We start from the raw sequence: 19,165 nt of genomic DNA on the forward strand, positions 1-19,165 counted from the left end.
ACCATGGCTGAGACAGGGCCCAGTATGGCTTCCAGGCTCTACCACTGGGCTCTTCCGCTGGTGCGGCTCCTGGCCACCCCCAAGTCCTACCTAGGCTGCCTCCCCCCAATTGCAGCAAGCAAGCCCAGCACAGCAGCTTGGTATCTGCCACCAGACCCTTTGGGATTTGCCCTCCCCCCCTAAGGCCAGCAAGTATGCCTGACATGTTTCCTGGCCTTCGCTGTCGGGTCCCCTGAGACGTCTCCTCCCCCAGGACCAGGGCTTTTTTGGCCTTGGCCCTGGCCTGGTGGACTGTCCTGTCTGAAGCTATCAGGGACCTCCAGGATCTCATATGGTTCTGGAGAGCCTATAAAACTGAGCTGTTAGATCAGGCCGATGGTTGAGGCCAGGCAATGACATCATGAGATGCTGGCCTGAATGTTGAGATGTTGGTCTGAAGCAACAGAACAATGTTTGAGTCCAGTGTCACCTTTCAAACCAGCAAGGTTTAATTCTGGGTAAATGCTTTCATGTGCATGCATGCTGAAGACATAACTGAGGAAGTGTGCATGCACACAAAAATGTATACCCAGTATTAAACTTGGTTGGTCTTAAAGCTGCCCCTGGACTCCAACTTTGTTATAAAAAAAAATCCTGAGTGGAGACTTTGCCTGCAAAATGCAAACAGGACTTCATTTTGGCCCCCTCCCCCAAGCAAGAGCTGATAATTAACAATTAATTCAGGAACACTATAGCTGGCAACAAAGAGACAAAATTAATTAGGCTGTAAAAGGGAGGAACAAAGGGGAAATTACAGAGAGAAGAAGGACCTTTGCTGAACATATAATAGGATCTAGTCCCTAGGGACAGACATAGCTGAATTTGTATGAAGGAGATGGTGCAAGACTCAGCTTCAAATGTACTTGCAGCTAATAAGAGAAAAGCAATGAAGGAACAGGGCAAAATAACCCTAGTAGGGCAACAAACTTATAGTCTACAAAGCTTCAATGCCTCCCAGGAAATGATCAATGGCACCAGATTCAGCTAAGAAAGCTTACATTTGTCCACCAATGTGGAACAGTGGTTGGAATAGGAGACCCAGCCTTTGAATCCCCAACCTGCCATAGAAGCTTGTTAGGGGACTCTGGCCCACTCAAATTCAAAGTAATCTGCCTCACAGGGTTGTTGTGAGGATAATTCAGAGAAGAAGAAATCAATGTAAACCAATGTAACGGGTCCTCATCAAGAAGAAAGGAAACACATCAATGAAGTAAACCAAAAAAAATAATTTTAAAAATAGACATAAGGCCCCACTTCTGAAACTGAATTGTACATGTCACTCCTTTAACATCGCTCATATCACCCTTTTTTGTTCTTCATGACAATTGTCAAACCTTGCTAGTTAGGCCAAAAATTGAACTGTCAGTTACATATTCCCATTCAGCCTCCGCTCCTTTCAAGGACTGCTTCTAAAACACCATTTTGAACACTTCATGTTCTTCTATAGCAGGTATAGTCAAACTGTGGCCTTCCAGATGTCCATGGACTATAATTCCCAGGAACTCATGGGAATTGTAGTTCATGGACATCTAGAGGGCCGCGGTTTGACTACCCCTGTTCTATAGACCAGCGATCCCCAAGCCCCGATCCGTAGACCGGCAACGGTCCATGGATCAGTTGGTACTGGGCTGCGGCTCCAGGCTATTTGCTAAAAGCAGCCATTAAGGTCTGAACAGCCATCCCTTAAGATTACACCCTCTTCCGGGCCTCAGTAAAATTGTCAAACGTTGACCAGTCCCCAATGATAAAAAAGTTGGGGACCACTGCTATAGACTCTCTTCAGCATCTTGTTTTTCTCTATAATCTCAAACATTTTAATTCTGGTCTTCTATAATTATCCTTCCTTCCTAGACTTTCTGTTTTCTTCTGTTCCTGCCCTCTTCCGTGACCTGCGATTTCTTCATTTCCTGAACAATATTACCTTGCTAGCCAACTTCCACAAGGACTAATTTCCTCAATGCAGCATTCTCTTCTGCCTGGTTCATACTTGTGTCTTCCTAGCCTAACATCTGTGCCTATAATGCCAGCACAGAAGCACCTGTTCATTACTACTCTGAGCGCTTCAGCATAGCTCTGAACAGTTTCATATCTGTCATGGGAGAAACCAGATAAATATAAATTGCAATGAACTATGGCTTTTCCTACACCGATGGAGAATGGGTCTCCTAAGGTGTTGTTCAAACATTCTTCCATTACACCTTAACGGAAATAAAGACTCCATTCCCTCGTAATAGCCGTATCAAGTAAAATACTACACTCCAGAGCACGTAGCTAAGGTTTTTTTTGAATTGTTTCCCATTTTTGAATCTTCATCTTGTAACAGTTACACCCAGCAACTACCACACTTCAAAGTATGTAGCAGAAGTGGCCAAACTATGGCTCTCCTAATGTCCACCGTCGACAGGTCCCATGAGCACCTGCCAAAGCCTTCACCAACTAACTTTGGAAGTTAGTTTCAGGAGGGTCTCCAAGCCCAGAAGCACCATAGGCACCAACTGGATTTTCTGCCTGTATTTTATTGTCTGCTATATGGTCTGGGACTGGCGTATCTACAGGTTCATCTTTTCCCTTATATTCTCCCAGTGAATTTGGCATTGACCCAGTGTGATAGAATGTGCTCCCAAAGGAGATCAGGGATCTATGAGGCTTAATCCGTTTCACAGGGCCTGCAAGATGAAGCTATTCCACCAGGCTTGTGGTCCGGCCCCACAATAACATCCACCAAAAGATGCTGGCCTCACCACTGGATAGGAGGGAAGAGATGGAAAGATCTGCTCTTGACATCCAAAACGCCCCCTGTCTGGAATTTTTAGTTGGGAGCAAGAATCTTTTAAACTTTTTATGATGTTGCATGATGATAATGTTTTACAGTGTTGTTACCCACCCTCAGGGACATGGAAGAATGGGCTAAAATTATTATTATTAAAAAGTAAAACAGTTTATAAATAGTTAAGAAATAAAAGGCTGTAGGAAAAGCACAAATTCAGAGCTGATTTTTTGATGACAGACATTTAAAAGTTTCAGGAAAAGAAAATATCATACCAGCCTGCAAAAAGGCTTTTGATCATCTCCTATTTCTGTGTTAATTACTGTCAATACTACATTTTCACAGCCATCCAGCCATGAGCTTACAGATCAATACCACTCCTAAATGCACTCATATATATTATCTATGTATACCATATCAGGGCAAATATACTGGGTGAACTGAAAATGTTCTACAACAGTTGAACTGTGCCCTGTCGGAGAATTAACCCACTATGAACCTACACTTCTTCATGCTGTACCAGGGTTTAGATATTCTGATATTGGGGGAGGGGGGCAGAAGTTGAGGTGGTGTCACTTTGGGACATTCTGACATTTACCAAGGTGTTTTCACTGAATTTGTACACAGGTTGAACATCACATCACAACTCAACACAACAAAATCACAAACATATCTTTAAGGATGAGTATTGAACACACCTGAAGAGCTGTCTCTTCTTAAGGGTTTCATTGCATATGCTATCCTCCAAGAGCCTGGTGAAAATTTAAAAAGCAGAAAAACAACACAAAACGATTTTTCCCAATACAACTGTAACTTAAAACTTTAGCAGTTAATAACACATATTCACAATATTTTTGTCTTGTATAAACACAATTCCTTAAAAATGTGTCACACTTTAATTGCAGTGCCCATAAAGAAGATAAAAGTGGTCTACAACCATTCTTTAATATTGATCTGTGAGTTAGAGATAGTGGTCTGTTGCGTTGTTTTTTTTTAACAATGCCATAAAATAAATCATTTTTGCATTAGTAGTAACATGACTGCTATAAAACATTCATGGGCCTCCATCACCCAATAATGTAACTTATCGTTGTTTAATAATAACATTATAGAAAGAATAATTCAATTTTCTACAAAAAGATGGTGGTGGTGGTTGGAGGGGGACCCAGCATGGCTGTTCAGGATCTCTAAAATTTGGGACAGGCACAGAGGTAGTTTTATCATAAGGTCAGATGAGGTTGTTACGACAGCTAGTATTTGGTATAATTTAAGAGCAACACCATGGAAAATAAAATAATTTGAGCCAAAGTTGATACACAGGGCTTGCGTGAGTGAATAGTGTTTGACCACAGTAAAAGGGAAAGGACAATTCAGGCAATTGTCTTCAATAATCTGGTTGACTTTAAACCTCCGTGACATGTCATGCAACATAAGGCATTTATATGTGCTTCACATTTTTGTTTCTTTATTTTGACACTCCCACTTAATGGATTCCCCCTCCCCAATGTAATACAATGTATGGAAATGAAACATTATGCAAAAATATTCAGTGAGTGCATATACATATGTACCTGTTATCCACCAAAAGGCTTTCTTGTGAGCAAACTGACTGAAAAACAAAGAAAACAAAAATAATGCATTGTATGAATTGCTCTTCAGAAATCTCAATGCCCCTCCCCCCAAAAGACAAAAACAACCACCAGGACTGCCTTTCATATCCAGGCCAAAAGCTTGCCATTCATGCACTGTCAAGACAAGAAATACTGAAGCACAAGCAATTGATAATACATTGTGTTGATGAAAACAGATCTGATAGATTAAAATATACAATCCTATATCAAGATGTCTTCTCGCAAAAGAGTTCGGCGTAATGAAAATTATATTTTTGAAAGCAAAAGGGCACATTCCTTGTGTATTGTCCATTTATCAGATTTAGATATACGGACCCAGGTCCTTAAAAGCCATTGAAATCAATAGCAGAAGTAAATTATAACAAATTTATGTCCCATTGAGTTCAGTGGAGATAAGCATGATTAAGGGGCTCAAACACATGGGTGTTGCATCACAGGTGTTGCTCACTTGGTGCTGCAAAGGAGCACTGCAAAGGGATTTTGCCCCTTTCCCTTTCCATGACCTGACACATGTGGGGCATATTATGCATTTGAGCCCCAACTTTCTTTGGTCCAGTTCCATGTACTGGAAGGGAAAGGAAAATGAAAGGGGGAAAAATATTCTGCACTGATAAAAATCAGAAATGATGTAGAAATTAATATAAAAGGCTTGATCTTATGCGATTTAATTAGAAGACATAACTGAAAGAAACTGCTAAAAGGTTTGCTTCTGAAAAAGCATCATACAAAAATAAGCTGGGATAAGTTCTGTTAGCAAGAACATTCCCCTTTAACATTGGTTAAATTTTCATGCAACGAAATGAGCCTGTGCCACTATTCCATAAATAATTCTCATTCCCTTTGATTTCTCCCTCCGTCTCCATTCTTTTTCATGTTCATTTAGAGTACAGTAGCTATGTTTAGAAGATTCCCTCCTCAGCTCATATTTTCATTGCATTTAAACAAAAAGAAGCGGGAAGAGAAGCAGGAAAGCAATCGGGTACATTGCTTCCATAACCATGGAACTACAGAATGACAGCATAGAGTAAACATGAATGTTTAATTCTAGTGTTACAAAAGTACATTCACTCCTCAAGTTCCTATTTAACAGGATGAATAGAAAGGGCTCTGAAAGAGCAGTGATAAGCCATGAACACATTCACATTCATTTCTAGTGCCGTCTTGCAAAATACAGAAGGATGAAGCCTTGGCTTGTACAAAACTTAGCACCTTTACTTTAATTACCCTTTTATCATTATAGCTAATTCTGAACAGGGCTCTAGAACTTGGGTCAAAAAAATCCACACAGTAGGGCCAAGCACAGTCACATTTTTCTATAACAGAACTGCCATTTTGCAGAAAATCTTAGAAAAATGCATTGAGAGTAGGAGTAAAACCATAAATTAATAAGACAAAATAATAAATGTTCATAAAAGCATGTTGATCTCTTATGAGGATATGTTCTGAGATCTTGATGGCCATATTGAGGGTTGTTTGGAACAATGACACCAAGTCTTTCAAGCCTTCTTCTTTTTTGGGGGGGGGCAGCCAGTCAAAGATGAGGAATGACTGCAAAACAGGGTAAGAAGGAGACAAGGAAAGAGGAAAAGGAAAGAGTAAACAGTATGGGGAGGGCAATACAAGGGAAAGTGAGATAACTCACATGAGTCCTCATGGGTCACCTACTTGTATAAACAATTTATATACAGTCTCTCCATGCCCAAGGCTGAAGCTGAGGAAGCTACAACAGTTTACAAAGATAAAAACTAATATCAAACCAATAAAGGATCAATAACAAATACATCAATATTAGAATAAAATTGAAAGCTACCACAGGGGTAGAAGACAAGCAAAAAGCATTATAAAGACAGTTAAAAAAAACGTAGCCTGATTCAGAGATATGTCAAAGAAAAGGTCTTCACCTAATGCTTAAGTTCAGGGCCAAACTAGATATATGTCTTCCACAGGTCATTTTTGCAGATGCAAATGATGCCAGGAAACCTCTGGAGTCTAATTATTACTCAAGAACACAACACAGGGGAAACGTTACCTGTGCTATTTTCCCACGCTGAAATGGCTACGAAGGCCCTATTTGCCCTTCTATGGGACTTCACCTGGATTCGTCCTTAGGAATGTTAGTTCCCTGACATCACATCTGCCTGTAAATTTAATGGCTTGCCGCATCTTGTTGCTTTTATTGTTGTATTTTTGTCTGTGGTTTTAATGGGTATTTTATTGGGGTTTTTGAACAGACTTCTGTGACCCGCCGCGAGCTGTATCGGAGTGGCAGGTAATAAACCTAATAAATAAATAAATAAATAAATAAATAAATAAATAAATAAATAAATAAATAAATAAATAAATAAATAAATAAATAAATAAATAAATAAATAAATAAATAAATAAATAAATAAATATGGCAAATGTAACAGCCAATTTGTCCCTCGGTCATAGTACCAAGCAAACCAGTGCAGGAAGGGCATTTCTTAAGTGAAATACTGTGACATGGGATGAACCATGCCTCAATGGTAGAGTATCTGCTTGGCATGCAGATGATCCCATAGTCAAGGAGAGTTGTTTTTTATAGCTTGCTTTTCACTACCTGAAAGAGTCTCAAAGCAGTTTGCAATCGCCTACCCTTCCTCTCCCCACTACAGATATCTTGCTAGGCAGGTAAGGCTGAGAGAGCTCTGGTAGAACTGTTCTGTGAGAATCAGCTCTAACAGGACTGGGACTTACTGTGGTGTTCTATAGACTGTTGGACATCCTGCACATCTACATTTTCTGCCTGGTATGAATTATATTACTTCACAATTACATTGGTTCATAGGGCCTTTTGTTATTCCTGAAAGCCATGCCTTTTGGAAACATGGCTTCAGGCAACATGGAATCATACACAAGGATCATGATGGAGAAAACTGCAAACAGATGCTATATAATCACTTCACTTTTTTTTTTAGCTCTCATTAAGCAACCCATCTTAACTGATTTACTAACCTCCTTTTTTTCCTAGAATGCAAAAAGAAGTTCTCATTGAAGTGAAAAAATGGCAGTGGACAAATTCATGGACGGTGGGTCTGTAAAGGGCTACCACTCATCATGGATATCTACTCCCTCCAGTCTCAGAGTCAGTATGCATCTTTATTTCAATGGCTGGGGAGCATGGGTGGGGGGAGGATGCTGTTAGGGCCGTCCTGTTTGTGGGCTTCCTGACAACAGCTGGTTGGCTGCCAGAATGCTGGACTATATTGGCCTTCGGTCTCATCTGGGATTCTTAGATTCTTAAATGTGTTCTTCAACACTGATGGCAGTAATTTTCCTTTCTTGTCAACTGTGAATATACATTGGGTTGGTTTCCATAGTACATGTTGGCAGTACCCAAGTTTGCAAATCTATGCCTACACGAGTGGAAATGTGCAAGCAAAGGGCAGGGTTTGGGGGGGGGGGGAACAACAACAGCTCATGAGTTTAAGTCAGGCATAAGACTACATAAGCATTATGGAGTTATATTGGATTCAAAAATGTGAGATGTCTGTTACCTCTTCAGTATCTTGAAGAGTATCACTGTAATCAGCATTACAGCCTTATGGACAGACTCAATAATAGCCCCGTTCATCTTCCATGCCGCAGAAGCTGGCACTAGGCCATGCCATCTCCTGGAATATCCATTTGTCAGAGCTGATGCAGGTCTCAATGGCACAGAAGACAGACACATTTTATTATATTACCCTTGGGTTTTTTTCCCCCCAAAAGAAAAGAAAAGAAAAGAGCCAAGAAGCTTAAGGGGTAGCAAGTTAGCTATTATCATATTGAGATTCACTTTGCTCTTTTATATGCAACGCTCCACTTGCTTAATGCTTCTGCTATCATAGCATAGCAATTGCTAACTCTACCTTTAAAATTCCTTGCTTACCCGCCAGTCACAAATTTAAGGGAATGTAGGACAAAAAGGCTGAATATATTTATGTATAAATGCCTTTGCTCAAGGGCCTTACTGTACAATTCTTGCATGCTCCAAACTTCCTACCAAATTCCAAGAGTAAGCTTTCTCTTCCGTCACTAATTTTTTCCTGTCGCTCCCCAGAAGTCTTGTTTTTAGATACGCTTGGGGTAAACTATTTTATCTATAATCAGGTGCCTTCTTAGAACCAAGCTATCTCATCAACCATTTCAATGGTTGTAGAAGAGCCTAGGGAAATAAAATCTCAAGGAACCATACTGTGGTTTGGAAATCAAAAAGGTTTGCTTTAGACCTGGGATTCTTCTTTCGTAGACTTAGTCTTTTTAAGAAGTTAAACAAACATATTGTTGTGAAGCATAAAGCTGCCCATTTGCAACCATAATCATTTGCAACCATGCACATTCAAAATATATAATAATAATACTAATAACCTCCTCACAGAGAGCAACAATATTTAAAAAACAAAATACAGTTCAAGATTTATGTCAGAATAGCCTGGACATCTTAACCTAATTGGATGCCCTTTTTATAAACCAAAGGACAACTCACTCACAGATAGATGCCCTCACTTGCCTTGCCTTCAAATTACTCTTGCTGTGCCATTTGTTGCCTTCTGCTCTTTGGCCTGAGGCATTCATCCCCTAATATCTGACTCAAATTTCTCAAAACAACTTTGACTTGTTAGTATTACTGCTCCCATTACTCTCATCATGGAGAATGTGCCCTGGATTATGGATTATCCCCTTCTTGCAGTGTTGATACAAACAACCAAACTAATCCAGGGCCATCACTTGAGAGAGGGCATGAGAATTTTCAGCCAATCGTATTCCTAGATAAGCTAGACAGGTTGCAGACAAACACTCCCTAATTCAGCCTGGCTGGGTTGTGAAATGCTGAAGGTGATATCTGGTTTATTCTAATTTTTTTTCCAAATAAACACAGAGCTATTTTCTTTCTATACTGCCCTTTCCTGGTGGACTTAAGCTGGTTGACAAACAAGTTTAAAACAGTCAAGATAAAACATTTTTACACCACTAATAAAATAATAAAAACTACCTCCTTTAAAAATGTTTCCCTATGAGGGTTGAACAGAGCTTGGCGGGATTGTCTAACTGTGGTAGGGAGGCCCAGATGTTATTCCTCTGGCCTCAACCATAGGCCAGGCAGAACAGCTCCATTTATAGGCCTTCTGGAATTGTTTGAAATCCCAAAGGGCCCTGTTCTCTTCATGGCCCTAGTCCTGGGTGTAAACTGCATAGAGCTTTTATTCCAATCCCAGGTCAATTCAGTCCCTGCCGTCTACACAGAATGCAATTTCCGTTTTGATTTTGGGCGATTTAAATTTTCCTTCTGCAGCAAGAAGGATTGATCCGGAGTGACCCTACCTTTAATTGTGCGATATCTAAGAGTGCTTTTAATGCTCAATATTTCAAGATTCGGATTGAGAAAGCAGGCTGTTTTGAACCTCCTTGGTAGAGACGCCCTGATTGGCCAAAGGTGGCCATGAGACAGGTTTGCCTTAAAGGAGAAGCCCCTAATTTCTCTCAACTTCTGTTGGTCTTGGATTTTTTCTCCCTTCTCTGCCTTCTTTGATCCTCTCCCCCCCCCCCCCCCGTTCCAAGAAAAGAAAGAGGCTCCCTGCTTGGTTCCTCTCCCCCTCCCCCTTCAAGAAAAGAAAGAGGCTTGCCCCCCCCTTTTGAACTACCCTAACCACGTGCAGAACACTTTTCTGTTTCAATGGGGGGGGGGAGAGGAAGACCCAAGTTCAAATCGATCTGAATTCAACAGGATTGACAATGAAATAAACAAAGTAAGTGCAGACTCTGCCCTCGTCAAAGTTAGCTTTATCTCCTTGGGGACCCTGAACAGGTTTTGACTGCTAGATCTTAATGCTCTTGGGGGAAGTTATTTCTTCATCAGCAATGGAGAAGCAGAGGTCGTATGAAGAGAAGTTATGGCAGTGAATTTCCATATAACAAGAGCAGTCTTTTTTTTAAAGGCTAAACCTGAATGGTTAGAGTGTACAGATTTGTTCTTTAGGGAAGCCACATTTTTGTCACTCACTGAAAGCATGTCATTTTCTTCAGATGCTGCCAGATCTTTTTGTTACATACCTATTGTGAAGAAACCAGTCCTGCATTCTTGTATTATATTACAGTATGCAATGATTTCCCTGACTCAAATGGTTCAGGTAGCCTGATCTTATCAGCTTGTGCAAGGTAAGCAGCAGTGGCCCTGGACAGTATTGGATGGGAAACAACCAAGGTTGTTACCCCGACAGGGTTGCCATAAATTGGCTCTGACTTTATGGCATTTTGCACTACCATCCAGTGATGGCTACAAATGTGAATGCATTATAGGGAGATTCAAGACAGAAAAAAAAGCAGCATTTCTTTACTAACTTCATAACTAACTTGTAGAATTCACCTTTTTATGTGGCACTTTCATGATTAATGGTTGATAGATCTTAGGGTTAAGCATAAGAATCTGGAACCATGTGCTCTGCTTGCATTGTTGGTGTTGGAATGTCACACTGTTGGAGACAGAATGTTTGACTAGATCGATCTTGGTCTACCCCAGCAAGGTTCTTATTGCAAAACTGGCATTTGACTGTGTTCATTTCCTTTGACTATATTCTAGAATATGCTGAGGAGATTTACCATAGCTGAGGATTTGATAATGATGCTGCTTAGTGAAAAGGGCAATAATCACAGACAGATCAACTTTCTTCAAAAGACATTCCAGACAAACACATTCATGTAAAAACATTACATGTTACAGTAAATAAATTGCACATCAGAAAGAAGAACATATGTTTAACAACAGTGGAGGGTTTTGTGGTCTTGTTCCCATAGCACACCATCAATTAATACTGAGAAATCTCCCCTTGGTAACTGGATTGTTGCTTTTCTGTTTGTGGTTGTGAAAAGCCAAACAGTGCAAACAGTCTTTGTATCAGCTCCATTCTATTTGCCTGCCTCTGCTGTAATAATTCAATAATACATGTATTATCATGAAGTAATGCCATGCTGATGTCATTTTTTGATATGACACAAACTAAGAACTGTTATGTTGGTGCATTTAAGTCTTTCGACTGGGCTGGATTTTTTACAGAATGCACACAGAAAGAGATTGCAAATCCGATGAGGAAACTGGAAGCCATCTGGTTTTCTTTTGGCAAAACAGTATGCCTGATATGTTTTTCGGGATTCTATATCACCCACTTCTGGTCATCTGTTAAGTAACCACAGCCTCTGCTTACCTAGCTGACAACTTAATCAATTTTCTTCCAAGGGCACCTGCTTGCTTTCATGGCCAAGCTGGAATCTGTGACACAGCAGAAGTACGGGGACAGTTTGTAACTGAAGACACCCAAGGATCATACCATTCATGTCCATATTCCATTCACTCAGCTTCCAATTTATATGAGATAAAGAAGAAGCAATAAATAATTTCTGCTACTCGGGCACATCAAAAGACATGTTTGCCATTTCTAGGGCCCATCACACTGAAAGCCACATATGTCCACCTCATTTTCATAGCAAACGTGCATTATAACATAATAATTCTATTGGTTCTTGCATCATATAATATAATAAGCACTTAAGTTTATATCCTGAAACATGACGTTGTAATAACTAGTGTTTTCATATCGACTGAAAACCAAGGAGAGTTGCAAATTCCAAGTGCTCTGCCAGACACTTGGCTAGTATAACAGCTAACTCAGATTTCAATTTCGTATGGAAATGGTTGTTTCTAGACTTTATGGCAGCTACAGTGTATTTATTATGCATCTTATTATAGGCTCATCTGAAAGAGGTGATACATTACCCCTTCACAGAAGGTCTGCGAAGACTGAGCATGTCAAACTTATGAGGGAACCCTTGGAATGTAAATCAATCTGTGGTCATAACTAGCTAATTAGAATAAGTTTTGCAGCCATATCTCAATATTTGTGCCATGCTCTGTAGCAGATCACTGCTATTACAGAAACCTGTACTGCTGTATTTCCTGAAGTTGTAAATAGCTCTGTAGGAGTGAGAGAAGGGGAATGAGAGAAAAACACTTTGGCTGGATGTATATGACAAAGGGAATATCTATATAATTAATCTTGAAAAATACCTGTTCACCATGTTTTTATACAGCATCCTTTTCACACCTGCCAAAGTGGACCTATTTACCCTTTCCATACAACTGGCTGGGAAATTCGAAAGTTTTCTTATTCCCACTCTTGCTTCCAGATTACTGCTAAACCCCTCACTGCATTCCAGTCTCTCCAAAGCTGAGAACCAAAGAAAAACACCTAAGCTGGACAGCAATCCGGTGGAAATCATTGTTTAAGCCTCCTTAATATTGCATACCGTAAATATCAAGAGCTAATAATTCACCACTGGTAAAACTAACTGAAGCAAACATCATAGCATGAAACAGAAACCCTCTGGGCCGCAACTTCTCCTCGGATGCCGCCCAGAATACAGAGGCTCCCAAAAGCAAGGTGTCAAACACATCTACCCTGTCAGACACAAATTCATTTTCCTTACAACACCCAGTCTCTGTCTTCACCGAAAATAAGCATCACAATAAAAATTCAAGCAGGCTCTTCTCCATCTAGCATCCCTTCCACTGTCTCCTGCCAAAAAAGTGCGATCTTGCCACAGTGTCAGAGGGGAGCGTATACTGGCTGACTACTGATAAAGATATGGCACTAAAGAGGCAATTAAAACAACTACTCACATCTTGTGCAAATATTCTCTCCCTCACCCTCTGATACTCCTCTTCTCTCTCTTCAATTGATTTACTTCGTCTGTCATCTCTAAATGGATGAATTCTGTTTTGCTGAGCATAAAAAAAGACCAGGAGGATTACATAAGTTGCGCTGCTAAAAACTGCAGTTAAATAACTGTCAGTGGAGAATAATAAATGTTCACTTAAACAAATGAGGCATGAAAATGAGAGTGTCGCTCTCTTCCTTAGGTGGCATGTAAATCACCGCATTCTGCTGGATACTTGATCGCATTAAAATGCTTGGTGCTGGAAGTGTCTAGTTTAAATGGGTCTTTTCTTAGTCACCTGAGATTGTATGAAGTTGCCTTACAGGGTCAGATCTTTGCTCTCTCTATTGCTGGCTACCGATGGCAGCAGTTCCCCAGGGTCTCCAGTCCAAACCCAAGACCTGCATGAGAACGGAACCTTTGATCATCTTCTTGCATAGCTTGTGTTCAGGTACTTACAGCATGCTTTCCCAACTAGGGTTTCCTGAAACCCTGGGCTTTCTTGATGGCCATGGAAGGGTTTCCTGAATGGGTGGGAGTTAATTAATTTTTAATACATTTTAAAAATTAGTTCAACATTTATTGGGTGATGTGACCATATATGGTCAGCTTGATCTGCCCGCCTAAATGGCCGATGAAGGGCTTGGAGGGGGTGGGGAGAGGAGGGGCCCCAGAAAGGCATGTATGCCATATTCTGCACAATCATGCCACTTCTGGGGTTTCTTGAAGCCTGAAGAATGTTTCCAGGGTTTCTCAATGGTACAAAAGTTGAGTAAGGCTGAGTTACGGACTCCAGGTAAGATCAGGAGAAGGGTGCAGGTGCTCGTAGACCGCTTGTCCCTTGAATCCAGGTTGTCTTGCACCTGGTTTGTCAGGGGAAGAACAGATTTGTCCAACTTTCCTGTGAAACCCTGATATACTAACAGTAAACCTGATAAGGAAGTGACCAAAGAGACTCTGGAAAATGAAGTGGAATGAAAAACAGGGGGAAGAGAGCTTTAAAGGATTGAAATATGAGGAAGATAAATGCTTTTGAGAATATTCTGCACAAGAGTTTTAATTCTTTCAAGAGTCGTCCCTAGGCTATTACTACAGACAAGAGACAAAATTGCTACAGACAAGAGACAAAATTCTAGACTGTGCTTCACACAGTCGAGAAAGCAGGAAAACATGCACGAAGGTGTTTAATGGGGAAGAAAAACCCCTGTACAAAGCTTGCTATTTGCAGTTAGCCTCTAGCTAAAATGCTTTATCTGCAGTATATTTTGTTCTCACTCCTTATTCAGGTCCTTCCTCACATTCTTGACAACCTAAACGTGCCTGTTTTTGAAAGCCAGCTGTGATGCCAAGTGCCTGGGAAAACATCTATGCAACTGTAGAAGTCAAGGGTGGGGGTAAAATAGTCTCCAGATAAATGCATGCGACAGCGAGGCACTCTGTTTTCTAGACAGACTCACTAGAAAACATCATAGTGCCAAAATCCCAGGTGAGAATATACACATTATCTTACCTTCAGGAAAGCTCTTCCAGAACCAAAAGAAACCTTTCTTTTTCAAGTTCTTTGCCTTAGTTTTGAACAACTGCATATGTTTTTGTGGATTTAAAAACAATCTTCTAAGCAAAATGTTTGTTCTTCAGCAGTTTTTCTAAGGCTGTTCTTAGCCAGCTCCTGACATATTCTTATAGTGGCATGTCTCATACTAATAGCTTTAATAATGCAGAATTACATGACAAGCAGCACACAGAGGGAAGAGGTTTTAGGCACATGCATGCAAAAAATAAAAAATAAAACAAGCAAGTGAATTACATGAACAATTAAACATGGTGGTGGTGGTGATGGTGGAAACTTAAATTTTAGGGCATTTTTCCCTGCACAAACTCACGTGTGGCTAACAGAAAATCAATTTGGCCTCATCATAACATCTCCCCCATTTATGGCTCTGATTAGTATGTATTAGTCTCCAACCAGCTTAGTAGATCAGCAGAAGTTGGTCCAAGTGTTCATCGAGTCACAAAAGGACATTTGCAAAAGCAAACAAAAAAGCAGAAAAGAATTTCCCCCACAGCTCAGGAGCCTTCTGAACATTCCAAGTCGCCCTCCTGCATGCAGCATTTCCTGCAGCCAAGCAAAACCACTCATGCAAATCTGCCACCGCTGAAACAAAACACGCTTGCAGCTGGTTGCTATCCACTGAGCACCAACAACCGGGGAGCAAGAGCAGGAGAGAGAGATGGAGCAGGAGCAGGAAGGGAAGCAATAGCAGTAAGGACAGGATAACAACAAGAACATGAGCCAGCCCCACTTCCAAAAAACAACAACAACACAGTTCAGCAACTCTCGAACCGAGAACCAACCTGATTGTCTTCTTTATCAATACTAGAGTTATCTCGCTTCAAGATAAATCGCTTCTGGGATTCTTCACCTTTTTCATCTTTTAAATGTTCAGAAAACCTTTGCTCTGGTCTGCCAGCAAAGTAAAACATATCAATAAAAATCTTTTCCCCCACCCCTTTTTGGTTTTTGTCTTTAGGTTGTCAGTACGCTTGCCTTTCTACCGGGAGGGGGAAGGTATTTAAATGCAAAAAGAAGACCACCACTCTTGGGTGCTGATGTTGGTACTGAGGTATGGAGTCTTTTCTAAGGCTACCATTTTTGCTATAAATATATTTTGTTGTCATGCGTGGGGCACGTTGAATTAGAACAATTGGCCACGGTAATGTTGGTTTTCTTTGCAATGACTGAGGGGTGAAAAAGCAACGTAAGGTTAGATTAATCTGCTTTTCCAGCCATGATGACCTGCTGTTACGCTGCACTTTAGCAATGCTTAAACCAGAGGTGGGCAAACTGCGGCCCTCCAGATGTCCATGGACTGCAATTCCTATGAGCCCCTGCCAGCTGGGGCTCATGAGAATTGTAGTCCATGGGTATCTGGAGGGCCAGTCTGCCCACCCCTGACTTAAACAGATAGATCAGTGAGCTATACAGGAGTCTTTTGTAGGACTTTTCACTCTAACTACAGTGAACTGCTAACTGGGCGGGAAGGTTGCTGTGGTATTTCCTTTAAACAAATAATTACCGAGCAGGAGGTAAATTGGGGGGAAAATATTTCAAAATTGTCACACAGTATTGATTTTCCAATTGATTTAAAACCCATCCAGATGGTTATTAGATGGCCAGACTTTGCTGATGGACGACTTCACATTTCTAGGGTTCAGAAGCGGAGACAAATTGCTTAGTGCTTAGTGCTCTTCTATGACCTTGTTTGAAAATGATGTAGAGAACAGTGTCTCTTTACATCGAGCTAACCAACTGATGTAATTCCAAGCTTGGAGAATGTTTTAAGCTGCAGGACACGGCATATTTTAGGCTGTTATTAGCATCCCAGATTTTGTATTCTCCCTGCCAAAGCTTCATTAAGCTGCGAGTTGGTTCAAAAAGTACAGAATCACATGTTGTCACATAGTGTCTGTTTTGTTAATTCGCAAGCATTCATAAATTGCAAGGGGGAAGGAAAGTGCGAACAGAAGGGCTCTTTTCTCTGCTCTGCATACATGTGTTACTTCCACAAGCATTCACAGGAGACAGACAAGATTGTCAAGGGAAGCACTCAGAACCTGAGGATCATATGGAGCACAGTTAACACGTCCAATCTGTGCTCAAAGACTCCTGTCAACATGAATAGCTTGAGAGAAGCATAGGCAGGAGTTGCAGTATTTGAAATATCTTCTTTGCCAAAAGATGAAAACTTAGATTGCACAACTTTCAAAGAAAAGTCTTCCTTTCTCCTCCATTACAATCTCACAGGAACAAATGGCGATTCCAAGACAGACCGGATGTGATGCCCTGGCACGGAAGTAAAATATCCTTCCCCGGTTGTTTTCCCCATCACCGGTTTCAGATCTCCATAGGGATAATAAACTAGTTATTGTTTGCTTATGGAACTCTACCATGCTACTTACACCCACACACTATATCAGGGGTAGTCAACCTGTGGTCCTCCAGATGTTCATGGACTACAATTTCCATGAGCCCCTGCCAGCATTTGCTGGCAGGGGCTCATGGGAATTGTAGTCCATGGACATCTGGAGGACCACAGGTTGACTACTCCTGCACTATATGAAGGACTAGCACTATGTCATGCCATGCACTGAGCTCTCTTCTGGGTATTTAATTATTTCAATGGTTTTCAAACAAGATATATAGAAATCTTGTTTGGCCAGGCTGCCAAAGGTGAAAGGCACAATACCAGGAATAAGAAAAGGAAGAAATAATTTGAATGAAAGGATGGAGCCGTCTTCAATACAGAGGTTCATACTCAAGGAAGACATGCTAGCTAATACCTCCCATCTGCTCCTGGCTAAGCATATCACTCATAAGATCTTTGCAAACTGAAGGGACAGGGCATCTAATAAGAACAGCCATTTTGAAAATGATCAAAATACACACTGGTGGGAAAAGACAGAAACTAGTTTAGTCCCTTACGATGTAACTGGGGCAGTTCACTGAATGACCACAAACTGAACAGCACCACCTCACATAAAAGTGAGCGCTCTCAGTGGGGATTCTTTAATAATTGTGCTATAGAAGGTAAATCTATTAACTTTGCTCCAAAATCACAGCAAGTGCCTCTTCCTCATTTGTTGAGTGACCCTAAATCCAATTTGCCAGGTACTGCCCAAGCCTTTAGCATCAAGGTGTTTCCTCCCTGAAAGAAATCAAAAGCTGAAGAGGCTACAGACAGCACCAAAGCAGAACTATTTAACCCTTCTCCAAAGGGGAGATGTCACTGAAATCTATCATGGCCCTACAGTGCTTGCTCCAAGCTCCCACATGCCAAGAGGTTCCAAATCTGTTTATACTTTATGGCTGCATTGTGCCATCACAGAGGACAACAACAAGAGCCCTGAAAAATGCAACCATCAGTATAACTTACAGTTTACAATAAACCAAGCTGTTGACTTGAACCAAGTCACCTTTAAAAAAAAATGTTTTTATACGGGCCAAAAGCTGTTAGAATTTGCAGATGAATCAACTGTATGAAATAAAAAAAGACAACACTGCATCCCACCTGGCACAAAACCTTGCCCACTTATCACTTATTCATTTCAGCTTCTAAAGTACCTTTCCATAGGGCTTGCGTTTCACTTTACATTTCACTGTCCTTTCTACATTTGGGAAATATTTCTAGTGTCTGATTTAAAAGAATGCATCGGGGGGGGGGGATCTGGATTTGCTTTCAGTTTTACCCTACCTCAGGAGCACTGTCATTCATATTTCAAGGCTGGTAGTTAGTTATGATTCATCACATCTGACAACACGAGACAGTCACTCGCACGCATAAAACATTAAGACATGCACGTGTTTTTTTTCCCCTGTAAGGCAGAATCTTGTGTCAGAACAAAACACATTCAAGCAAAGAGAAACTAGTCCATATCTGCAGCTTAGTGAAAGGGTAGGGACCTTTGAAGCAGTGGACTAAACCAGGGGTAGTCAACCTGTGGTCCCCCAGATGTCCATGGACTACAATTCCCATGAGCCCCTGCCAGCAATAGTTCATCTAGTCAGGCATCCTATTTCACAGTGGCCAACCAGCTACTCTGGAGAGCCAAACACAAAGGGCTGCAGGGCACAGAGGCCAAGGGCTTCCCATGATGCTGTCTAAGAGTAATGGTATTACCTGCATATGGAAGTTCCCTTTAGTCACCATGTTTAGTAGCCATTGAATCTAACTCCTCCCTCTCCTAGAAGAAGAACAGTTGGTTTTATACACTGCTTTTCACTGCCCAAAGGAGTCTCAGGCTGGTTCCGTATGGTGGCAGTTACGCCAGGCTGCCTCCGGTATGTAGCTGCATGCTCCACAGCTTTCTGTTCCCTAAGGGGAACATATTTCAGCGTGGCATCTGGTCTACCACTGAAATGTGTCCCCCCGAGGAATGCAGCCACAGGGGACAGGCTCTGCCATGTGGGGGTGGGTTTTTTTTTTTTTTTGCAGGAAGGTAGGATTGAGTGGGAATG

The 19,165-nt window shown here is 41.1% G+C and overlaps 1 protein-coding gene across 11 annotated transcripts in view; it reads right to left on the minus strand.

The window, feature by feature from the left end:
• ARPP21 (cAMP regulated phosphoprotein 21) overlaps positions 1-19,165 on the minus strand; it is a 264,546-nt gene that overhangs the window by 86,631 nt on the left and 158,750 nt on the right. For 9 of the 11 annotated variants that reach the window (XM_077304025.1, XM_077304032.1, XM_077304024.1 and 6 more), the window contains 4 exons: positions 15,505-15,613; positions 13,112-13,213; positions 4,378-4,415; positions 3,505-3,558 (listed from right to left, as the gene is read on the minus strand). In XM_077304025.1, coding sequence (XP_077160140.1) covers positions 3,505-3,558; positions 4,378-4,415; positions 13,112-13,213; positions 15,505-15,613 — 303 coding nt within the window. The remainder of the gene's footprint in view (positions 1-3,504; positions 3,559-4,377; positions 4,416-13,111; positions 13,214-15,504; positions 15,614-19,165) is intronic. The other 2 variants (XM_077304034.1, XM_077304033.1) reach the window with 1 other exon arrangement.

This window comes from Paroedura picta, chromosome 11 (assembly GCF_049243985.1).
Source record: "Paroedura picta isolate Pp20150507F chromosome 11, Ppicta_v3.0, whole genome shotgun sequence".
NCBI lineage: Eukaryota > Metazoa > Chordata > Lepidosauria > Squamata > Gekkonidae > Paroedura > Paroedura picta.